This window comes from Eutrigla gurnardus (assembly GCF_963514095.1).
Source record: "Eutrigla gurnardus genome assembly, chromosome: 16".
In the NCBI taxonomy this organism is placed as follows: Eukaryota; Metazoa; Chordata; class Actinopteri; order Perciformes; family Triglidae; genus Eutrigla; species Eutrigla gurnardus.
This window is the reverse complement of record NC_139927.1, coordinates 4,471,521-4,492,214: the sequence shown is the minus strand read 5'-3', so window position 1 is coordinate 4,492,214 and position 20,694 is coordinate 4,471,521. Positions and strand designations below refer to the sequence as shown.

The window sequence follows — 20,694 nt, the reverse complement described above, 5'->3', positions numbered from 1 at the left end:
CTTCAGGAGCAGAAACAGAACAAATTATGGGAGGAGGCCAGAAGGGTTTCATATAATCATCGTTTGTCAATCCTCTTATTCACTGGAGAAAAAAAAACAGTCCTATCAAACTCTCAGAGCAAACTAAAAACTAAAAATATAATGTACAAGAAGCATCAAACCACGTAGTAATTTGTAAAAGCGTAGCTCGGGTGAATCGATTCTTTTCGGATCATCCGAACCAAAGGGGACCAAGTTAAAACATTAAAATCTAATCAGACATGGCTTCTCCTCTTCCTCCCTGAAGCACAACATATGGAAACTGTCATCGCACTCAGTCAACATGATTCAAAAACTCTTCAGATTACTATGAGTGGATATGAATATCATCAACATAGAGGAGACTGTATTTGCTGGCAGAGATCATTACATTGCTGTTCAGGCTAAATGCTCCGCTAGTTGCTTTATATAATAGTGCTTCCTACAGTACAGGATGTAACAATAGATGTTCGGGCAGAGCAGCCTGGTCTGGAGGAATGTATTCATAATTGCAGTACATTAAATTACACAGTGGGGTCGAATAATATCCACCTGTTTCCAACTGAAGATATTTCTGAGCCTGGTGTGGTTTTCCTGGTGCTGATTAAAGGATGAGTTTTGGAAAGAACCACAGAGATTTTGACTTTGAACGCATCGCCGAACTGAAAAAGTCCCGCCCCCTTCGATCAGACCGCTGTTCAAAGTCCCGCCCCCCAGAACGCCGCAATGATCGCTTGACATCAGCAATCAGGAAGAAAGCGTTGGCGTCACGGCCACACATGACATTTTTTAATGTTTTTATATCAGAACATTTAATGTCGTAATTGCTATCACTATGTTACGAGGATTTCAAGTAATAAATTCACCTACTCAACCTTTAACCTTTAACGTTCTTTGAAAGGTATCAAAAGGCTGGTATAAGGGAAGGGACATTGAGCTGTTTTTAAAACTACATGAGGCTTAATTCCATGTAAGGTGGATGTTTTTCCCCCGGAGAGTGTCGTCAGCATCTCTGCTAAGTGTTAAACTCGTGACACAGAACCTGCAGTCCGTCAGCTAAGGAAACCATGCGTGGAGTGGAAGTGGCCAAACAAATGGCTGCAACAAATGTTACACAACTTCCCCGTTTGGAAAAAGTCTCTCCACGTTCGTCTGAACACCATTTAATGGAGCAGAGCGGAGAAGAGAAGAGTGGCCCCCTTTTGAAAAAGGAAATAGTTGGAGAGAGCTCCGCGGTCTCTGGAGCAGCAAGAATCGGACGTTTTCTTTACTAACCCTCCAGAGATTTACTATCAAAAACCAATTAAGTCCTCGGCATGTGTGTGTGTGTGTGTGTGTGTGCTTGGCAGGGATCGTTGGAGGGAGTGTGAAAGGTCAACTGTCTCTTTTATGTGCCGGCATTGAAAGGATCCCTTGAATACACACAGTTACACGTGGAGCCAGGAATCCGATCAAACGAGCTCCACGGCGGTGTCACCTGCGTGATTAACGGCGTTCGGCGGCAAATCAAGAGCCGCTCTCGTATCCGCATGTTTATTTAGCTGCGCAATAGCAATTTAAAAAATGAGATATGTACGGTTTGGCCGCGATCGGCGATCATTAACGCCGCCGCCGCTTCATTAGCGCTCGCGATCATTAGCATTCGCGATCATTAGCATTATAGTTTTCCATTTAAGTTATGAGCGATCTGAGACGTCGGCTTCCAAAATCATCATCGACGTTTTAAAGGGTAGATTTTCTTCCCTGCAAATATCTTTCAAGGCAATTAAGGTGAACATGGTGTGAAGCCAGTGGAGCTCCGCGGTTTGAGCTTTAATGAAACCACATTTTTAACTCTTTGATAATCAAAAGTCTGGAAGAGCCGACAGATCTCGGCATCTATTAGTCCAATTACCAAACAAACTCCCCGAGACTGACGGAAACCCGTCAGCCAGAAAAAGAGCGGAGAGACGAGGTGTGAACGTTTCTCCTGAGAAGAGCCTTAATTAGCGCTCCGTGTGATCGTCCTCTACGTTCACCTGTCAAACGTTCAAGTCGCCGTGTGTCAGGGAGACTTTCCCTCGCCCCTCGTTAGGCCTGTGTTCGTCCTCTCCCTCCTTACGGTTTCCATGGCAACAAACCCATCAGACTGGTAACAACCCCTCATATTTCATACTCAATCTGCCAGGCGGGTGGTGTGTGTCGTCTCTCCTGAAAGGTAACTCCATCCTTCATCCAGTCAACGTCGTTTCGTTTTCTGAAATAACTGAATGCGTATACAGGAGACTACTTGAAGTCACTCCATTGTTTTCCCCTAAATCAAGCCTTTAATTGTGAACTATATAACTCCATTCATCAGTCCGCCTCAGTGCGGTCAGATATCTGCATGCTAAGTAATGACCGGGATCACTATCGATGCCTGAAAAAGAGCAACTCGATCAATATATCGACAGCGACTGAAGAACGGCTGGATGGAGACGGAGATCAGTCGATGGCGGCTCGGCTAAGAGCCAGTAGATTGAAGACTTAAGTCACATGATAATGACAAGCTAAATAAGCTAGTGTCAAGATGCAAGGCTGTTATACTCAGTCTGATTGACCCGATACTGATCCTAGTAAATGTCGTTTTTTTTAGCGAGTACAACCGGCTGAAGGCAGAGCAGCACGTAAATAATTTGGGAAAAGCAACAGATACTGTACTGATAGTGATATACTGTACTATACTGTTGTACTTTCTTCCAACAAATGTACTTATTGTAAGTCGTTTTGGATAAAAGTGTGTGCTAAATACCCTAAATGTAAGATGTAGATACGTAGCTGACATATTTACCTCAACGTAATGGATAAACAAGTGAAGTTAGCTGGAAGTAAAATAATGAAGTAGAAGTAATGGAGTAATTGCGCAAAACCTTTTAGATAAATAGTTGAAATGGTAACCGGGGCTAACTTGTCATTTCTCCTTCGAGTGATCACATCAAACATCCATCATCGAACTGTAATATTGCATTTTTTGGGGGGTCTCTTTATAAATAACGTATCTGCTTCTGCTATTGTATTTTTATATACTTTCTGTTTGTCTCCCATGTCAGCGTTGCTTTGTGATCTAATGAGACTGTGAGAGCATCTTACCATCTGTTTGGATTTCTTTGATACGACGCGCTGCACACAGACTTCACCGAATTCAATAACAAGGTTGACTAAGAAACAAATTCGGTTGTTTGTGAAGAAAAAGAAGCAGCAGAACTCCCCCGTTCTCTCACGACCAAGCTAACGTAGGAAGAAAGGGGAAGGATTCTCTTTTCCCCAGAGAACAGTTTGAGACATTCCTGCTGGGTTTCTGCTAAAGGTGAGAACTTTATCTGCACAGGTGCACCATTGTGCTCCTTCTGACCAAGATAGTTATCTCTGGACCCACTTGGGTAATTCTGCTTCTCCTTCACACAGGTCGCTCTGTTCATCACAGTCTCCATTTCATCTGTTCATTCATTCTTTTCCCCTTATTCATCCTGGTCCAGCAGCTCGGGTCTCACTCCAAGCTGGGAACGAGCAGTAATGAGATGGCCAGCTTCTCACCGGGGGAATTCATCTGTGTGCGAGGATCACCTCGGTAATTGACTGGAGAATCAAACCCAACCCCATCAGGCTTCATCATGCTAACCTTCTCTTTGCTTTAAAAAAAAAGCACCTTTCTCATTCCCTTCTGCTGCCGCCGGCCTGGAGGTTACATCGAAGCGTGGCGCTGATCAATCGCGTGTCTGACTGATGACGAACGGGCGCTGCAGTTTCTGGTTGTGAAAATCAATGAGTCCATACGGCCGGTTTGCTTTAATCACCTCTTACTGCGAGCTGCAGGTCAATCCCCCCCTGATGAAAACGATGGTTATTGATATCCAATCTCTTCTTCATACATTGACTTGGATTAGCTGCATTTGCCAGATTGACTACAAATAGAGTGAGTCAGTCAGACGTGGAGAGGACGATAGATGATAAGGTGATGGTTTGTTTGAATCAACCAACAATCCACACTGAGGCCTCGTCCACACGTACCAAAGCCATCTTTTTCCCCGGTTTTCCTTCGTTGATCATCGTCGAGACGTCGTAGGGATAAGAAGTCAAAGGCCATAGCGTCGAGGGGTGGGGCAATGACATCATCGTTTGCGTATTTGCCGTCTACATGAAGACGAAACGCAAGGGCGCCGTTTTGTTCTTTTTCTGCCTGGGACCTGGATTTACAGGCACCAAAAACTCTGGATCCCTGTTTACAATCGGCCCAATGTGCAAGACAAAAAACGTTTCCGTGTGGACGGGGCCTCGGACTCATGTGACCCTATAAGGACCCTTACAGGACAGGTCAACGACTCTCAGATGACCCCGTCCACTAGTTCACTTGACAGCTCAGTCCTCCACTTGTCCTCATTAAAGTGCTAACGACTCAAGTTTCACTTGAGGTCTGGGTGGGTCCAGAAGTCACATGACTCACAGTATTAACGACCCTACGAGAGGTTAAACACCTGAACTCCCCACCTCTCCGTCTCAATCGATAGTTCCAAGTCTTCTTCGACACAGCGTGATGTTCACTTCGTAAATAACGGTCTTTAGTGCCTCGGATTAACGGGTCGCTATAACAGTGTTGTCCTCGTTCCCCCCTTTAACCCTCGTAACCGTGTGTTTTCAGTTCATTCTTACTATTGGTCCCTTAAACACCTTTACTTCGTCTACAAACCAGTGTGATGTTCATCTTCAACACAGACCTTTCAGAAAAGTCTCGATATCATGTTCAAAATGAAGAAAACAGCAATATGTGTCCAAAGCACCAATAAAAAACATTCAACAATGAATCAGTTGATGGAAAATGATCTGTCATTTTGCTAATATAATACTTCCTCTTCTCAAATGTGAATTCTTCCTGGTTCTCTTGATTTGTAACACTCTTGATCAGATCGTTTCATCCAGTCAGTTTCGGTACAAAACGTTCCGCGAACATGAACATAAAAGTTGTACAACGACTAATTCTTTGAGCTCTGGTTGATAAGAGATTCAATATTTCCATTTCTCTCTTGAATACAAACGTACTTTCTCTTTCTAACAAAGGCCTTCACAGAGACTCGTTATCACTGATTGTCCTCGTAAAGTTTCCTTTTGCACTCGGCTGCTCATCTCTACAACCATCAGTGCTCTTTTGCTGTTATTAAGGATTTGATCTAATAACTCAGTGTTTCAACACGCTGCCATGCGACACTAATCTACATCAGCGACAGCAAGACCACCATCCATGCGACTAAATCTCCGAGGCCAGTGTTGATCCCTACATATGAGCGGGGATCAGCTGCCGTCTCTCTTTGCATACGGGGAGACTGTGGAGTTCACAAGGTGAGACCACAATTTGAATTACAATTTGCCTCTCTGGTGTTGAGGGTGAGACGCTGCTTGTTTGCATACATATGGTTGCGTCGGTGTCAAAATAGCATCTCTACACACACACACACACACACACACACAAAAACATCATTGGCTGATAAGCTGACACACTGGACCTCCTATAAATGTGCATATTGCAATGTGAAATATGCCACCGCCAGCAGAAGCATACTAATCATAGCTGTTACTGGGCTGCGTTTGGTGGTTTTATTGCTTCTTATGAATCTCCCCTGCTGCTCGAATGCAAAACCAAAAAAAAAGACAGCTTCTCTGGACTGTCGCGTACCAGCCGAGGTTGTATATCTTGACCGACCTGTCACTCATGATGTCACGGCTGCGGATGCGTTCATCACAGTTCACCGAGCCAGCCGTCGCTGAGCTCGTGTGACATTTGCATGCTTTTCTCAGCTGTTCGTCTTGTGGCGTTGGAGCGTAGCGGCGTGTCCAGGGTCACACAAAGGCCATGTGACATGGATGGATCTGAAGGACTGTGATCGCTGCAGCCGGAGCACATACGGTGAGCCCATCCTTCACCCAGACCCGGCAGACAGCGTGGAGGATGGGAGTAAGCACCGCCACAGCCTTGGAGCACCACAGAATAAAAAATGAAACGCTGTAGAGAGGAGATTAAGGAAAGCCTTCCGCGCTCGTATTATTACATTTGAAGAACCTATTAATGTGTTTGTTGAAGACGTGTGTGTCCTTGGGTCAAAAAGACCCGCCACTGTGTTTAACAGCAGAGAAAAATACAATAAATGATTGTTTTTTCCGAGATTGACCCAACATTACAAAAAGTGAAATTTGGCCTTTATTCATATTTCCATGAAAAAAAGGTACTAATATTGTCTTCGGGTCAAAATGATACGACATCACATTATTCACTGGGAATAAATAAATAAATAAAATAACCTGACTTATCCTCCAAGACCTGAGCTCTTTTTTTGGTATCTATTTTTAATTTCTCTTTGCTATTTGGCCTTATTGGGACCTGATGAGTATAAAAACTAAGTGTCATCTTTTGACATGGTCATACGAGGTTATTGGGATGAATAAAAATGCATTCAAATGACTTTTTGCACATTTCTGCTACTTTCTTAGGCTATAGAAATACTATAGAAAATATTATTTACCACCTATACAGTAAAAAATAATACAATTGACAGCAGCAAGAGGGAAAACTCTTGTTTCTTCAGGCAAAAATAGAAAATAAGCTGCTATATTTTGGGCGTTTAGTGAAGGTGGGTCATTTGTAAACCGAATATGAGGAAGATTCAAGTTATGTGCGATGAAAGAAAAAGTCCACTCCGGATCCGGGTCGACTTGTAACTGGATTTCAGTAAAGAAAAAGGAAAAGAATTTGGCGAGCGCTGCCCGTTTCCAAAAATAAATGCCGTGACATTGATACTGTGTGACTCTATGTCACGCTGACTTCTGCACTGTGTGATCGCTGCTTTCATACGCTGTCACAACACAACACAGCTTCGACTGTGCGTCCGATGAGGGCGCGTGGAAACCTCGCCGTGGACACGGAGGAGCCGTTCGGCTCGCCATGGGGGAGACGGGGGCTCCGGCCGACTCTGTTGGCCAGACAGAGCGGTGGTGATAATGGCCTGCTGGCCTCTCCCAGATCCTGTTACACTGCTGGGGACACACAAGCCGCTCTGTTTTTAGCAGCAAGTCCTCTCTGCTGCAAGCTTAGAACTGTGACGGAGCTCAAGGCCACTTCCTCTCGAGTCCGAAGGAACAAAACAGCTCGGGAGGGAAATTAATATCGTAACGCTGTCGACTTCAGTCCATTCATTAGGTTTTTTTTAAATTTCTTTTCCAAATGGGTGTTGATATTCAGCACCTGGAAGAAAATAAGGACCCAAGGAACTGCACTATAGCAGTCAAGAGGACCCCTCCCTCTATGACAAGACCCCAGAACTCAATTCCCCTCAGTTCCCCTCTCAGTTGCCGTAGCCAGTATGCCCGTGTGTGTGAAATTCACCAATACTGCAACCAGAAAAAAGGCAATTTTGAGAGCAACTCCGTGCGATCGTTCCAGAGTCAATCCAGCCATTAGTTCCAGCCAGTCAGCAGCCTGATCCTATGTATCATGGGATGGATGAGCTCCGTGATCCTCCTGTCTTGTTTAGGCACACGCAGCAACAATAATTCACCCGCCACGCGGCAGACTCCGGCTGAATTATCGGGCCATGTTCTGCAGTCCTGCAGCGTAACCCTCCATTATAAAACACGGGGGGAGACGGGGAAGATGAAGTCCTGCGTACAGAACACTGAATCATTAAGGCTTTCCATTTCCAAGACGCGTGTTACAAGCCGAGCATCTCTCACATCTGTTTGGATGTCACAAATACAAAGGAGGAAGTGTGTAATTCCGCCTGTCGGACTCCTACTGGAAGCAGTGTGGTGAGATGCTGATTATATTTTCCCCTATCGCCGGTTCTGCTGAGAGAGAACAATTGAGACGGCAGAAGAGCTCCAGAAAGCAGAGGGGGGGTGATAATGCCCCCTCGCAGTGTGGAGAAGGAGGCAGACCTGAACGCCGCTGTGCAGAAGAAGCCTTTAGTTGTTGGCTCGGTGCTGAGGAGAGGGAACATGCCGTGCAGGAACAAGCTAATCTGCTGATTTAATAAAGAGGCAATATACATGGATGGTTTGGAACAGTGGGGGCCTGGTACGCTGACCGATGGGGGGGAGGAGAAATAAATACACACATGGATGAAGTAAAGCAATGCTGCCTCCAGGAGTGATTTTGGATACGGATGTTGGTGCCATTTTACTCTCCTTAGTCAAGGTTTTATTTAACAAGAAATAGAAATGAATAGAAGTCTTATAAAGACAGTATAAATGTGGCTACGAATACCAATGGAACATCCAGGAAATGTCAGCTTATTGTGAAATGAATCATCTCCGCTGCATGTGTACATTAATTATACCTTTTAAACTGCCAGGTAGACGAGGATTCTGTTCTCCCATTGGTCGAAACTTATACTGGCTTTTTCACACGAACAATATGAGCAAAAATAGGACTAAATAATAATGATGTGCACAAGGTTAAAAGGAAAAGGGTGAATTGATGTTCAACCTGATACTCCCTTCCTTGCCACCAGAGTTTGAATATGATAACCACACATGTGCAAAGCATCATGCAGATTCAGAGGCGACAGCTCTTTTAGCTTCGGTGTGTGGTTTCATTCTGGAGCCATCCGTCAAACAAAGGTTGCCTCTTGATAGTGGGCGTCTCCATCAACTGTTTTTGTTTTCAGCGTCTGTGTGTGTGTCGATAGTGAAAATGTGTGGATCACAGCCTGGAGGAGCTGCAGCCTGGAGGAGCTGCAGCCTCAAGAAGCTGCAGCCTGGATGGAGGAGCTGCAGCCTGGAGGAGCTGCAGCCTGGAGGAGCTGCAGCCTGGAGGAGCTGCAGCCTCAAGAAGTTGCAGCCTGGAAGAGCTGCAGCCTGGAGGAGCTGCAGCCTGGAGAAGCTGCAGCCTGGAGGAGCTGCAGCCTGGAGGAGGAGTTCACCGGAGGGCAGACAGCCGCCCACACACCGTGACGAGCCGGCGGACACGGCGGCGTGCTCCAAAAAACCCGTGACGGCGTTCAGACAGAAATTCCGATGGCGCTCAAAGACAATATGAGGTAACTTGATCTGCAGCAGAAAACAAGTGCGTTTTAAAAAAGAGGAAGGCATGCTTTTTTCCCATCTGGTGTCCATTTTGGAGCCCTGCCTGTTGAGGATGATTGCATCGGAGTCCGACGGTCGGGCCGAGGGAGACGCGGGACTCGAGTGGCAACAATAAAAGCACTTCTGAGGCTTTCTGCCGACATGTCATCGGGAGTTCAACATCTCGTCTCGTCCTGGTTTCCCAGCAATTTGCATAAATGAAGGAATGCTGCCGAGGGAGCTCTTGAGGAGGAGGAGGAGGAGGAGGAGGAGGAGGAACAGGCTATTAAAAGTAGAGAGCACATAGACTAAACCGACAGACGCAATAACAAGACAGTAAAAGTAGGAGTATGATTTTCAGACGTTTAAACTTGAATTGTTGACGGGAAGAAAAGGAGTTCCTCTTTCGATCTGCTCGCTGCAAACATGGAGGGAGAACATTGATCCCAATTGTTTGCGGTATCGTCGGGAATCATCATCACCTCAGGATTCATTACGATGCATCTCTACTTTGGATTTACATATAATGAGAACTTTTCCTTCAAATCTTTCAAACCAAACCTCGTTATATGATACAGTTGATGTGCTACATTTCTTCTATAAAATGATTGTTTGAAGTGGTTAAATGGAATTATGGTGTATTTACGAGCACGTATATTATGATTATTATATTTTGTTTGACTTGGGGGGGGAGAATTCAGCTTTTGTGCATTTCTTTCAGGTTAGATAACATCACAGGGATCCTTAAACATTCTGACAAGCTCCTCAAAACGCGTGAAAAAAGCAATGAAAAGTCCAAATAAAGCAACATCGTCTGTCCTTCCTCTCATCCTCCTGCAGACCTTCCATAAAAAAAAGCTCCTCACCGTTTCTTGCTTTCCCTCCTCTCATCCCCACAGTATCTTCATCACCGCCCCACCCTCCTCATCCCATCAACCCTTCAGACAATGTGTCTCACTGGTGCTCCCATTACAATGCCCAGGGTGCATCACTGCTCCATCACCCAGTAATGGATTCCCAATGCTTCGACCATCTCACCCGTCACGTGGTCATGTCTCCTTCCCTGGGTAGCATCACTCTGTGAGCTGTTTAGAAATGCATGAATCCTCTCCGTGTTATTGTACTCGTTCCATCATTACTCACTCCCCAGGCGGAGCGGCGGCGGCGGCGGCGCGACCCCCACTCACTTCATACCCGCCGCACCGAGTCAAAATGATCAAAACTGTGTGTAACGGCAGCTCATCACCCAGACTCAATTTGATTCAACACATATAGGAAATTGAGTCACGTATAATAAGAAAAGCAGGTTATTGTTCTAATCATCGCTCGGGCATGTGGGAAAATTAACAGCGAGAAGTGAATTTGGCTCTGCGACTGCACCAGAATGGGCCAACATTCCTGACAGCTGCAGCGTGCCAGTTTCCAAAAAAAAAAAAAAAACGCTCACAATCAAAAGCCTTTTAATTTGCTGTGAAATAGGAATTTGGAAACGCTGGGAAGTGGAAACCGAGCATGTGCTGTGTGGGTTTTCAGATTCCCCTGAACGCGTCTCACACATCACCCAACATATGAACCTGAAGGTCATGTGAGGGTCGACTACACCCGTGTCTGGTCTCGTGGTTAGACGTCACCCATTACAACCACCTCAATCAATTTCAACCTGATCTGGAAGTGTTCATGGCCAGAAGCCTGCAGGAACTTTCTGGTTCATGCTTTACGTTTCTGTGCAAAAACGCTTAAAAAGAAAATCATCACCTCCTCAAAAAAGCCCCGTCTGTCTTTCCAGCACTCTGCTGTTTGTGTTCCCGGAGTCTCAACAGACAAAAACAACCACAATATTGTTGATTCAATAATAATAAGTACACAACATTGCATAAAGACAAACTATACCATCTCAGGGTTGGATGCCTCCACCAACCAGTTATGATTTTATCTTTTCAGCACATTCATTATTAAGTTATGGCCCAAAACATGTTTTTCAGGAGGTCACAATGACCTTGACCTTTGACCACCAAATTCTCATGTGCTCAATGCAAAACTCAGATCAGCTCGTTGCCGGCTTACCTTTGGCGTTTTGGTGCACTTTCCATTCCTGGCATCTTTAATGTACGCTATATCCAGCAGATCCGTATCCTGGAAACAGAAAGAAGAACAGTCAACATTCTGTTGGATGCAAATCAAGAACCCTGTTCTACTTTGTTCGCTCTATTTGTTCAACACAAGACAACACATTGAACACGAGCAGAGGATGACTTCAAAAAACAAACGAGCTTCGGTTAGGTTTCTGTATTCGGACCTGAGGGTAGACGTGTTGGTTTCAGCAGTCAGAGACAAACAACAATACAACAACCTGATTGATGACTTCATAAACCATCAAAACAAACAAAACTTTCCAACACGATGCAGCAGACAGCAACAGAGTGCTTCACCCCCCATAAACCCACTGCTCAGACAGGAACCTGAAGTTCTCAATTTCACAACAGTTTTGTTTAAAAGCTTGACTGTAAATTCAAACGCTGGTTGCTGGTTTTAAAGAAAAGAGTGCGTTGAAAATGAGAAAAAAAAAAAAATGTCATAGAAAACATGTGACCGTGTTGGAAAAAACAAAAAGGTTGCAGACGTTTTCTAGAAAATAGCAAAAGAAAATTGGAGAGCCAGCATCTTTTTTCAATTGTACCCAATCAGGAAGAACATAAGGGGGGATGGGGGGGTGCATCTTTTTTCTTGACCACCTTATTTTCTGCGGCCGCTCCAAAAAAAGATTGGAATCTCTTTTCAGCAAAGCAACGGTGACATCTGACATCGCTACGGAAAACGGAGACATGTTTGTCTCATAACAAAACCTGAAACTGTGTCAAGATATCGTCGTAATAGAAGCAGTATGTCACAGTAACCTGTGTCCCGTTACAGACATGCATCCACCAATCAGCCTCCCGGCTGGTTCATGCTTATATGTCACAGTAACCTGTGTCCCGTTACAGACATGCATCCACCAATCAGCCTCCCGGCTGGTTCATGCTTATATGTCACAGTAACCTGTGTCCCGTTACAGACATGCATCCACCAATCAGCCTCCCGGCTGGTTCATGCTTATATGTCACAGTAACCTGTGTCCCGTTACAGACATGCATCCACCAACCAGCCTCCCGGCTGGTTCATGCTTATTTGCACGTCCCTTTAAGAGCCAGACAACGTGATTAGCAGTAAATACACACAAAAGGTAATCCTGCAGAAAGCCGCCACATCCCCTTTATCAGTGTGGATTATCGCTCCCTCCATCTTTGTGAGGGCGCGCCAGGAGGACCTGAGCTGGGAAATTAACTGTGTCCACTCAGCATTATCTTGAGACACAAAGAGGGACTGGAGGGGGGCTGGACTCCATCTCCAGACACGGTATCGGCATCGGACCGTCTCAAGGCCATGATGGCTGCACGCCACTCTTCCTTCTTATCTACTAATCCATACTGCACATTAGTGCTCTTACTTTTTGTTATTGTAATGTCTTTAATGTTATGTTTTTATTGTTAATTGTAATGGATTGCACCTGGAATAGTTAGAAATTTAGATGTATTCTTACTAAAGGCAAGACTGTATTTGTATAGCACCTTTCATACACAAGGCAGACTTCACATCATAACATGTCATACAAGAAAGTGAAAAAATAGAAGAATTAAAAGGAAAAAATGCATTACAGTGCAGACGTTAAAAGATTTAGCAGAAAGCTAAGGTGAACATTTTTCAGTCTAGTTTTAAAAGTGGTCGTTAGGGCAAGTCTAACATCTTCAGGAAGTTTCTTCCAGCTGTTTGTTGCATCGTGACTAAATGATGCTTTGAGTTTACTCTGGGACTCACTAACAGATCTTAGTGGTCTAGAAGGCTTATAGTGGGATCATATCAGTGATATACATCAGCCCTAGACCATGTAGTGATTTCTTTGTGAGCAGGAGGATTTTGAAATCAATTCTCTGACATACAGTAAGGATTTAAAGATCATATAGCATACAGTAGCAGATGCACGGCCACCGTCTGCCTCCATGCGCTGCAAGAGACGGAAGTTAAAGCACTCTATTCTACGGCTGCAATCCAGGAGGACAAGTTATTCCCTTTCTGCAGTGCATAGCATCAATTAGCCCTGTTTGCACAGAGAGAGAGAGCCTCTGAGTCAAAGGTTAACGCCTACATGGAGTCTGGGAATGCCTGCCTTTGAAGTTTAGAGATGGAGCTCCGCATGGGAGCTGCAGGAAGCTGATGGGGTCCTCCCTCCGTGCCCCCCCGGCATATTAAACGCAGCTCTGCTCGGCTGCTTCAGCCTCATTGGTTAAGTGTTAACCTATGCAGCCGATTCATTAAAGGGGATGTAAATCCGCCCGTACGGGGTGACAAAGCTGCTCACGCGGCGTATCTATTACCGTGGCGACCGAGCGCATGTGTCAGCATCTGTGTGCAAAACAACTTGAAGCCGATGACGTTTTATTACTATGAATAATAAATTGGATTTATGACTGGGATTTATAATCGCAGGCGATGTTGGTTAATTAAAGATTTTTCTTTCAGTCTGGCAGCGGAGCCATCATTTCTCCTGTTCAATTCCCCCCCATTTATTTCCGACATGACATATTCTATACATTCTTTATCTGTTCATTTCTGTCATTCCTCTTTATTTATTAGCTCTCTCTCTCTCTGGCCATTCCTGTGTGCATCCAAACAGTGAGCAGGGATCCGAAGCCTATTAAGACCCTCGGCACGTCCAGGAAACAAGCAGGGCCGGCAGGCGAGACAGAAATAAATGAACATGCTTAACATACGCCGCCCCCCCGGGGCTGTGTTGGTTTCCGACTGTCCGTCTCTGCCGTGAAGCCGGCTGTTGACGCAACAAACATCTGCAACGCGGCGTCTTTCTCTTTTAAAATTAAAGCCGTTCCTTTCTCCGAGCGGCAAGTAAGGAGGCTGAAACTTTTCTACGGGAAATGAATCATTTGTTCTGCGAGTCGTTGTCAAATATGCATCTGCTTCTGGCACTGCATCTCATGTATAAACCACGTCCCTGCGTTCCACTCTTTGTTTTTCCTTCAGTTTGAAGAACAGCGAGCTCGCTGTGATGTGTGATATTCAAAAGTTGGCTGGAGGCTTTTTTCTTTTACAAGGTGCTTTGGAGTAAACAGCCTTTCTGAATGTCTGCTGTGGGGTTTGCAGAGTCTGGAGGGGTTGGAGGGGGGGGGGGGGGGGGGGGTGTTCAGGAAACATGCATGGTGGAGGTGGAGGTGGAGGTGGAGCAAGAACAAGATAAGTGGAAGTAAGAAGAGTGAAAGCCGCGGGTTTGCTCGCTCATTTCCCAGCAGCATGCTTGACAGCCTCCGGTTTGGAACTGACTGTACTCTCCACAGGGAGGGAGGGTGAATACACACACAGCAAACATGCAAATAATAATAATGCAGTATAATAGCATACATGTATCTATTTGAATAATCAACCCAGCGACGCATGTCAACGCCTTGGATCCGGTTCGCTCGCTGGTCCGACCTGGTTTGCTTCCAGGCTGACAGGCTGCTGGTTTGTGTCATGAGGTCACGCAGGCTATACTGGTCTAACATGTCAGAGTCAGAGCCCCTCCCCCCCCCCCCCCCAGTGTCACGGGCCAAAATAAGCTCTCATGAACACAGTACGAATGCCAGGACTCTTTGAAGGCACACACACACACACACACACACACACACACACACACACACACACACACTCAGTATAACTTTGATGAGATTTCGCGGGTTTAATGTGCTGCAGAGCTATGAGACTATTACATAACAATGTACTCTGCTGCATTCTCTATGCATAAGAGTTTTCAAAGCCCACTGACTCAGGGAATCGTAAACAGAGCTAATGCTTTCATGGGACACACACACACACACACACACACACACACACACACACACACACACACACACACACACACACACACACACACACACACACACACACTAAAGTCAGACAGGTGCCTGTAAGTGACCCTCCAGTGACACTCGGCTGCCAGGAAACAGGAAATGTTAGGGGGGGAATGGTAGTGCTTGAGAGTCACATCCACTACACAGAGCCACCCAACGCTGGGATTAAGCTGCACACCTCCTCACCTGAAGAGGCTGACGAAAGAAACACAGAGAGAGCTGCAAACAACCAGAGGAGACAGTGTGTTTCTGTGTGTGGGAGGGAAAGGATTTTGTGGACATTGTGTTGTGTCTGTATGGATCGTGTAAAGACACTCCTGTCCTACTCTATAGGAGGGACCATTACATCGTAAATCAATTCTGCTTCTCACAGATTAAATGCTTTATTATGAGGTGCGAAGTGGAGAGTGACAGCAAACATGGGAGAGAACAGAGGTGTGGCACGCCAAAGAGGTCTCAAGAAAAAACTGGAGAGACTGGTGTATCCATGAGGAGGCCCAAGGCCCTCTCTAGTCTGAGAGACCACTATCTAGTATGAGAGACCACTATCTAGTCTGAGAAACCACTTCCTAGTCTGAGAGACCACTATCTAGTCTGAGAAACCACTTCCTAGTCTGAGAGACCACTATCTAGTCGGAGAAACCACTATCTAGTCTGAGAGACCACTATCTAGTCCGAGAAACCACTTCCTAGTCTAAGAGAACACTATCTAGTCTGAGAGACCACTATCTAGTCTGAGAAACCACTTCCTAGTCTGAGAGACCACTATCTAGTCGGAGAAACCACTATCTAGTCTGAGAGACCACTATCTAGTCTGAGAAACCACTATCTAGTCTGAGAAACCACTTACTAGTCTAAGAGAACACTATCTAGTCTGAGAAACCACTATCTAGTCTGAGAAACCACTATCTAGTCTGAGAAACCACTATCTAGTCTGAGAGACCACTTCCTAGTCTGAGAAACCACTATCTAGTCTGAGAAACCACTATCTAGTCTGAGAAACCACTTCCTAGTCTGAGAGACCACTATCTAGTCTAAGAGAACACTATCTAGTCTGAGAAACCACTATCTAGTCTGAGAGACCACTTCCTAGTCTGAGAAACCACTATCTAGTCTGAGAAACCACTATCTAGTCTGAGAAACCACTTACTAGTCTAAGAGAACACTATCTAGTCTGAGAAACCACTATCTAGTCTGAGAAACCACTATCTAGTCTGAGAAACCACTATCTAGTCTGAGAGACCACTTCCTAGTCTGAGAAACCACTATCTAGTCTGAGAAACCACTTCCTAGTCTGAGAGACCACTATCTAGTCTAAGAGAACACTATCTAGTCTGAGAAACCACTATCTAGTCTGAGAGACCACTTCCTAGTCTGAGAAACCACTATCTAGTCTGAGAAACCACTATCTAGTCTGAGAAACCACTTCCTAGTCTAAGAGACCACTATCTAGTCTGAGAGTCTGATAATCTAGTTCTGATCCAGGTCTTCCTTCCTTCCTTCTCTTCTTTTCAACACTTTCGATCCCTGAAGTGGATCCCCACCATGCATGAACGTGATTGGCCGGCTGGTAGATCCCGTTTCTAACGTCTAACCTTCACTGAGAGGGAAGAAGAGCTGGATCTCAGCTGAGACAGATGAGGCGTCTCTCTCCCAGCCACGACTCAAGGTCGAGACCAGGAAAATGATTCTTTATTCTATTATTACATCGTCACGGAAACAGTTATTCATTATCCCTGAGTCGTCTTTAACAGAGACAGCAACCTCCAGATTTGACCTGAGAAGTTTGGATACATCCGGAGTATTCACTTTATTTTATTCAGTTTGTCTTAGTCTTGCTGAGTCATGCTTCCACACACTTAATGCAGGGATTATAAAACGTAGGTCAGCAGGTAATGTGGGGGTTTTTGTCGTACTTTGAGTCCTGACTTAAAAGAAGTTATTCACAAGGTCGAGAAAATATGATCACAAATATATCTTTATTGATTTAAATCGACTCAGATTCTTTATCATCTCTATTTATCTCTATTTATCCTCTATACAGTTCCATACACTTAACTTATTTTATTTTACTTGTATTCTTATCCCTACTTTCTATATATTTAACTAAGAGTTTTTGGTTTATCTTATACTTATACTTAAGCTGCTGGAAATCCAATTTCCTTGCGGGAGTCATCCCAAAGGGATCAATAAAGAGAAGTCTATCAATCTGAATGTTGATCATGAAATACACATAAAAGTCATAACAACACAAATGAAGTCATAAATATGTACGGCATCACTTTGAGTTCTGGATCTGATGGGGAGGATGACGAGGGGATGACGGAGGAAGAAGAAGGAGGAAAGGCAGTAAGGAAGGTGTGAGGGAGGAACAGCTATGTGTGTGTGTGGGGGGGGGGGGGGGGGGGAGGCCGAACGATGGAAGAGCGAGGCTAGGCCGGGTCAGGCTACGCAAAACAGCTGCAGGAAGCTTTGTTCTGTGTTCTGTACATCACTCTCACACACACACACACACACACACACACACACACACACACACACACACACACACACACACACACACACTCACACACACACACACACACACACACACTCTCTCTCTCTCTCTCTCACACACACACACACACACACACACACACACACACTCCAACTCCTCATCAATCAGCGGCGTCTGCCGTGTTCAGTCATTCTAACGCTCGGGGAGCTGAGAGCGATGATGTGACTGGCTCTTCGGCTCACGCTGGTCACCATTTTTCTAGCTAGCTAAGACCAATCAAATGTGGGACACACACACACACACACACACACACACACACAGTGACGGATGGAATGTGGCGAGGCAGACCGGAGGGAGTGTGCTCCTCGCTGATAGATAGCAGAACCGAGTGGGATGACAAGAGAAAGCAAAGCTGCCTCCCTCATCTGTCCATCATCCTCTCGTGTTCCCTCTCTCACTGTCTTTGTTACGCTTCTGGCTGGACTTTTTTTTACTCTTCATGTTATTTATTTTATTTTAAGACATGTGTCTCTCCGTCTCAACTCTCCTCTCCGTGGACATCTGCCTCCTCCTTATCCCTCTTCGCCTCCCGTCTTCTCGGAGGGTTCTTGACAGCAGCTCCCGCGTCGATGGATGACGCTTCACATCTCGTCTCCTTCAGATTCGCCTTTTCCGACACATGCTAACACGCCGGCGTTTAAGTCTGCTCCTCCGTCCTACCACCAACTCATATCTCAGATGCCCGTCAAATCAGTCCACACTTGGAATGGATTTAACACAAACTCACAGACTACGATGCACACACACTGTCAATGTCATATATTGTGATTCTGAAAAGCACGTCTCCGGATTCTTTGGATATTCTACGCATTCAAGAAAATGGGCATTCATGCACACTGTGTGCTGGTCTATGGGCTGGAAGTGATCATCGGCCTTTGCCAAGGCTCTCCACTGAAGTCCTTTGAGAAATGCCTGCCAGTGGCAGATACAGCGGCCGCTCTGGCTCTCATCTTTCACATCACCTCATTTAGACGCCTCCTAAGTGAATTCCACCGGCTCTTTGAAGTCGGGACAAAGTGGACGGCTAAGAGAAAGGCATTTTCTGCCTCTCTGCTTCTCCAGCATCCTTCCTCAGACCCTCTCTGGTTATCCTTCCACCATCGTCTATCTCTAACTAGCAGTTTGATCAGGAGGCGGAAACACTAAATACGGGACTAACACGGTGATAACACATTAACTATTCAAACGGCAGTGCAAACACCAGACCACGATTAAAGTCAATCAGTTTGACCGACTGCAGAGCAGGACACGCTGGATTATATATCATATAATACAATAAAACAATATAGCAGGCAATATTTATTTTAAATACAAACATAATGTGTTGCTGTGTTCTTACTGGAACATTTTGTAATTGAAGAATACACTTGTGAGTTCTCTTTAGTGGACAAACACATAGGTTGTCTGTGAGAAACGGAAATGACTCAGACTATAGACGGATCCGAGTTGTAGGTAAGTAAGTAAACATGCCGTCATCTTACGTGTAAAACCCTCTAAAGTACACAGTAATGTATCGTGGTGGGACAATATATCGAAATATCGTGATACTCCCCGCTGCGATACGTTATCGATACACTAGCGCCAAATATTTTTTATTAAAATATGCAGAGAAACTGACCACAGTGCAGTGAAAAAACACAGTATACGATTAATTCCTGTTTTTGCATTTCGCAGTATTTTTCTCCTTCAGATACACAGATATCGTGATGCATATCGTAGATGATTATCTTGCAACGTATCGAGTATCGTGATTATCATCGTATCGTGAGTTACACATTGATTCCCTCCCCTAGTTTTGTAAGGATTTTATTTTGCACAATTGTCACATTGGAAATGTAGTTTTAATCCCAAACAGTGACTCATCCTGCAGGATATTCTAGTTTGGTTTCTGTGAATAGAAAGCTGAGTCAGCGTCAGAGAAGAGGACCAGAGCAGGGTGCCGGCCTGGACTACACATGAGGTTTAGGTAAGTCCTGTATTGGCCTCCTCGTTAGCGCTCTTATCCGTCGGCGGAGGTGATCGCCAACCGAACGTCAGTCAACTCAGACGCCAAGTGCTTTATTTCCCTCATTTGTGTCAAAAGCCCACAAGCAATTATGTGTTTTTCGTCGACAGGTCCTAAAAGCATTTGATTCAAATCGAGTAGCGAAAGCCGCAGATAACGCGAGCAGAGGCTGCGGAGAAGAAATGTGTGTAAAAAGGTTTCACCGCCACTCCTGCTTCCGCCTGTCTGCTAATGTACTGATGAAAACTAATTCTCTGGTCTAATGGGCGAGGTGTTGTCGGCTCCTCTCCCTCCTGTCTCCTAACTGCTGCACTCCCTCATCCGGCCCTCGTGAGCAGCATCTCCGAGCTGTTTAAACGCCATACCTCCTTATCATCCTACCAAATTGAAATAAGTGGAGGAAAAAAGGGCGACTGACCCACATTTGTGACACACTTAGTTTTTGCTCGAGCGGGAAAATGGAGCGGGGAGAGGAAAGAGGGAAGAGGGGGAAATTTCGAGGACGGACACAAAAGAATGATTGCTTAGCAGAAAAAAAGCTGCTGGATTCAACCCCGGCACTCTATTTAAATGTCAAAGTAAATTGTGGCGACAAGCCATGCCTGCACTTTGAGATAAACATAACAATGTGAAGGTGGGGAAGTCTGTCACGGCAGGTCGGGATTCAACACCTTCTGTCGAGGCAAGTGTCCTTTTCTGGCCCTTTGTTTGCTTTCATCAGGATTTCTTTGTGTGTTTTTATAACTTCAATTGAAGTTTGTAGATGTATCTATAGAGAGAGGTTAATAATCTACAATAAAGGGGGCACAATGAGGTGCCTCAGTGTGTCGGTAATAAGCTTCCCAATAGTCGGGCGATGGAGAGACAGCACCCAGAAAACGCCCGGCTGTTGGCAATTATGAACCTTTAAACATCACAAGCTCATCCGATGTGATCATTACGATTACCTCGACACCAAAGCCATCAATACAAGTTGAGAGTGAACTAGAGATGTTCCGATACCATTTTCCCTCCCGATACCGATTCCGATACTCGTGCTGTGGGTATCGTCCGATACCGAGTACAGATACCGATACCAGTGTGTTTAGCGTGACGCCTCTTCAAATGTTTGA

The 20,694-nt window shown here is 45.2% G+C and overlaps 1 protein-coding gene across 2 annotated transcripts in view; it reads right to left on the bottom strand.

The window, feature by feature from the left end:
* Window positions 1–20,694, bottom strand: part of plcb1l (phospholipase C beta 1-like) — a 95,758-nt gene that overhangs the window by 59,170 nt on the left and 15,894 nt on the right. For both annotated transcript variants that reach the window (XR_014598516.1, XM_084030380.1), the window contains exon 3: window positions 11,149–11,217. Coding sequence is in view for 1 of the 2 variants with exons in the window: in XM_084030380.1 (XP_083886506.1) it covers window positions 11,149–11,217 (69 nt within the window). In the remaining variant the exon portion in view is untranslated. The remainder of the gene's footprint in view (window positions 1–11,148; window positions 11,218–20,694) is intronic.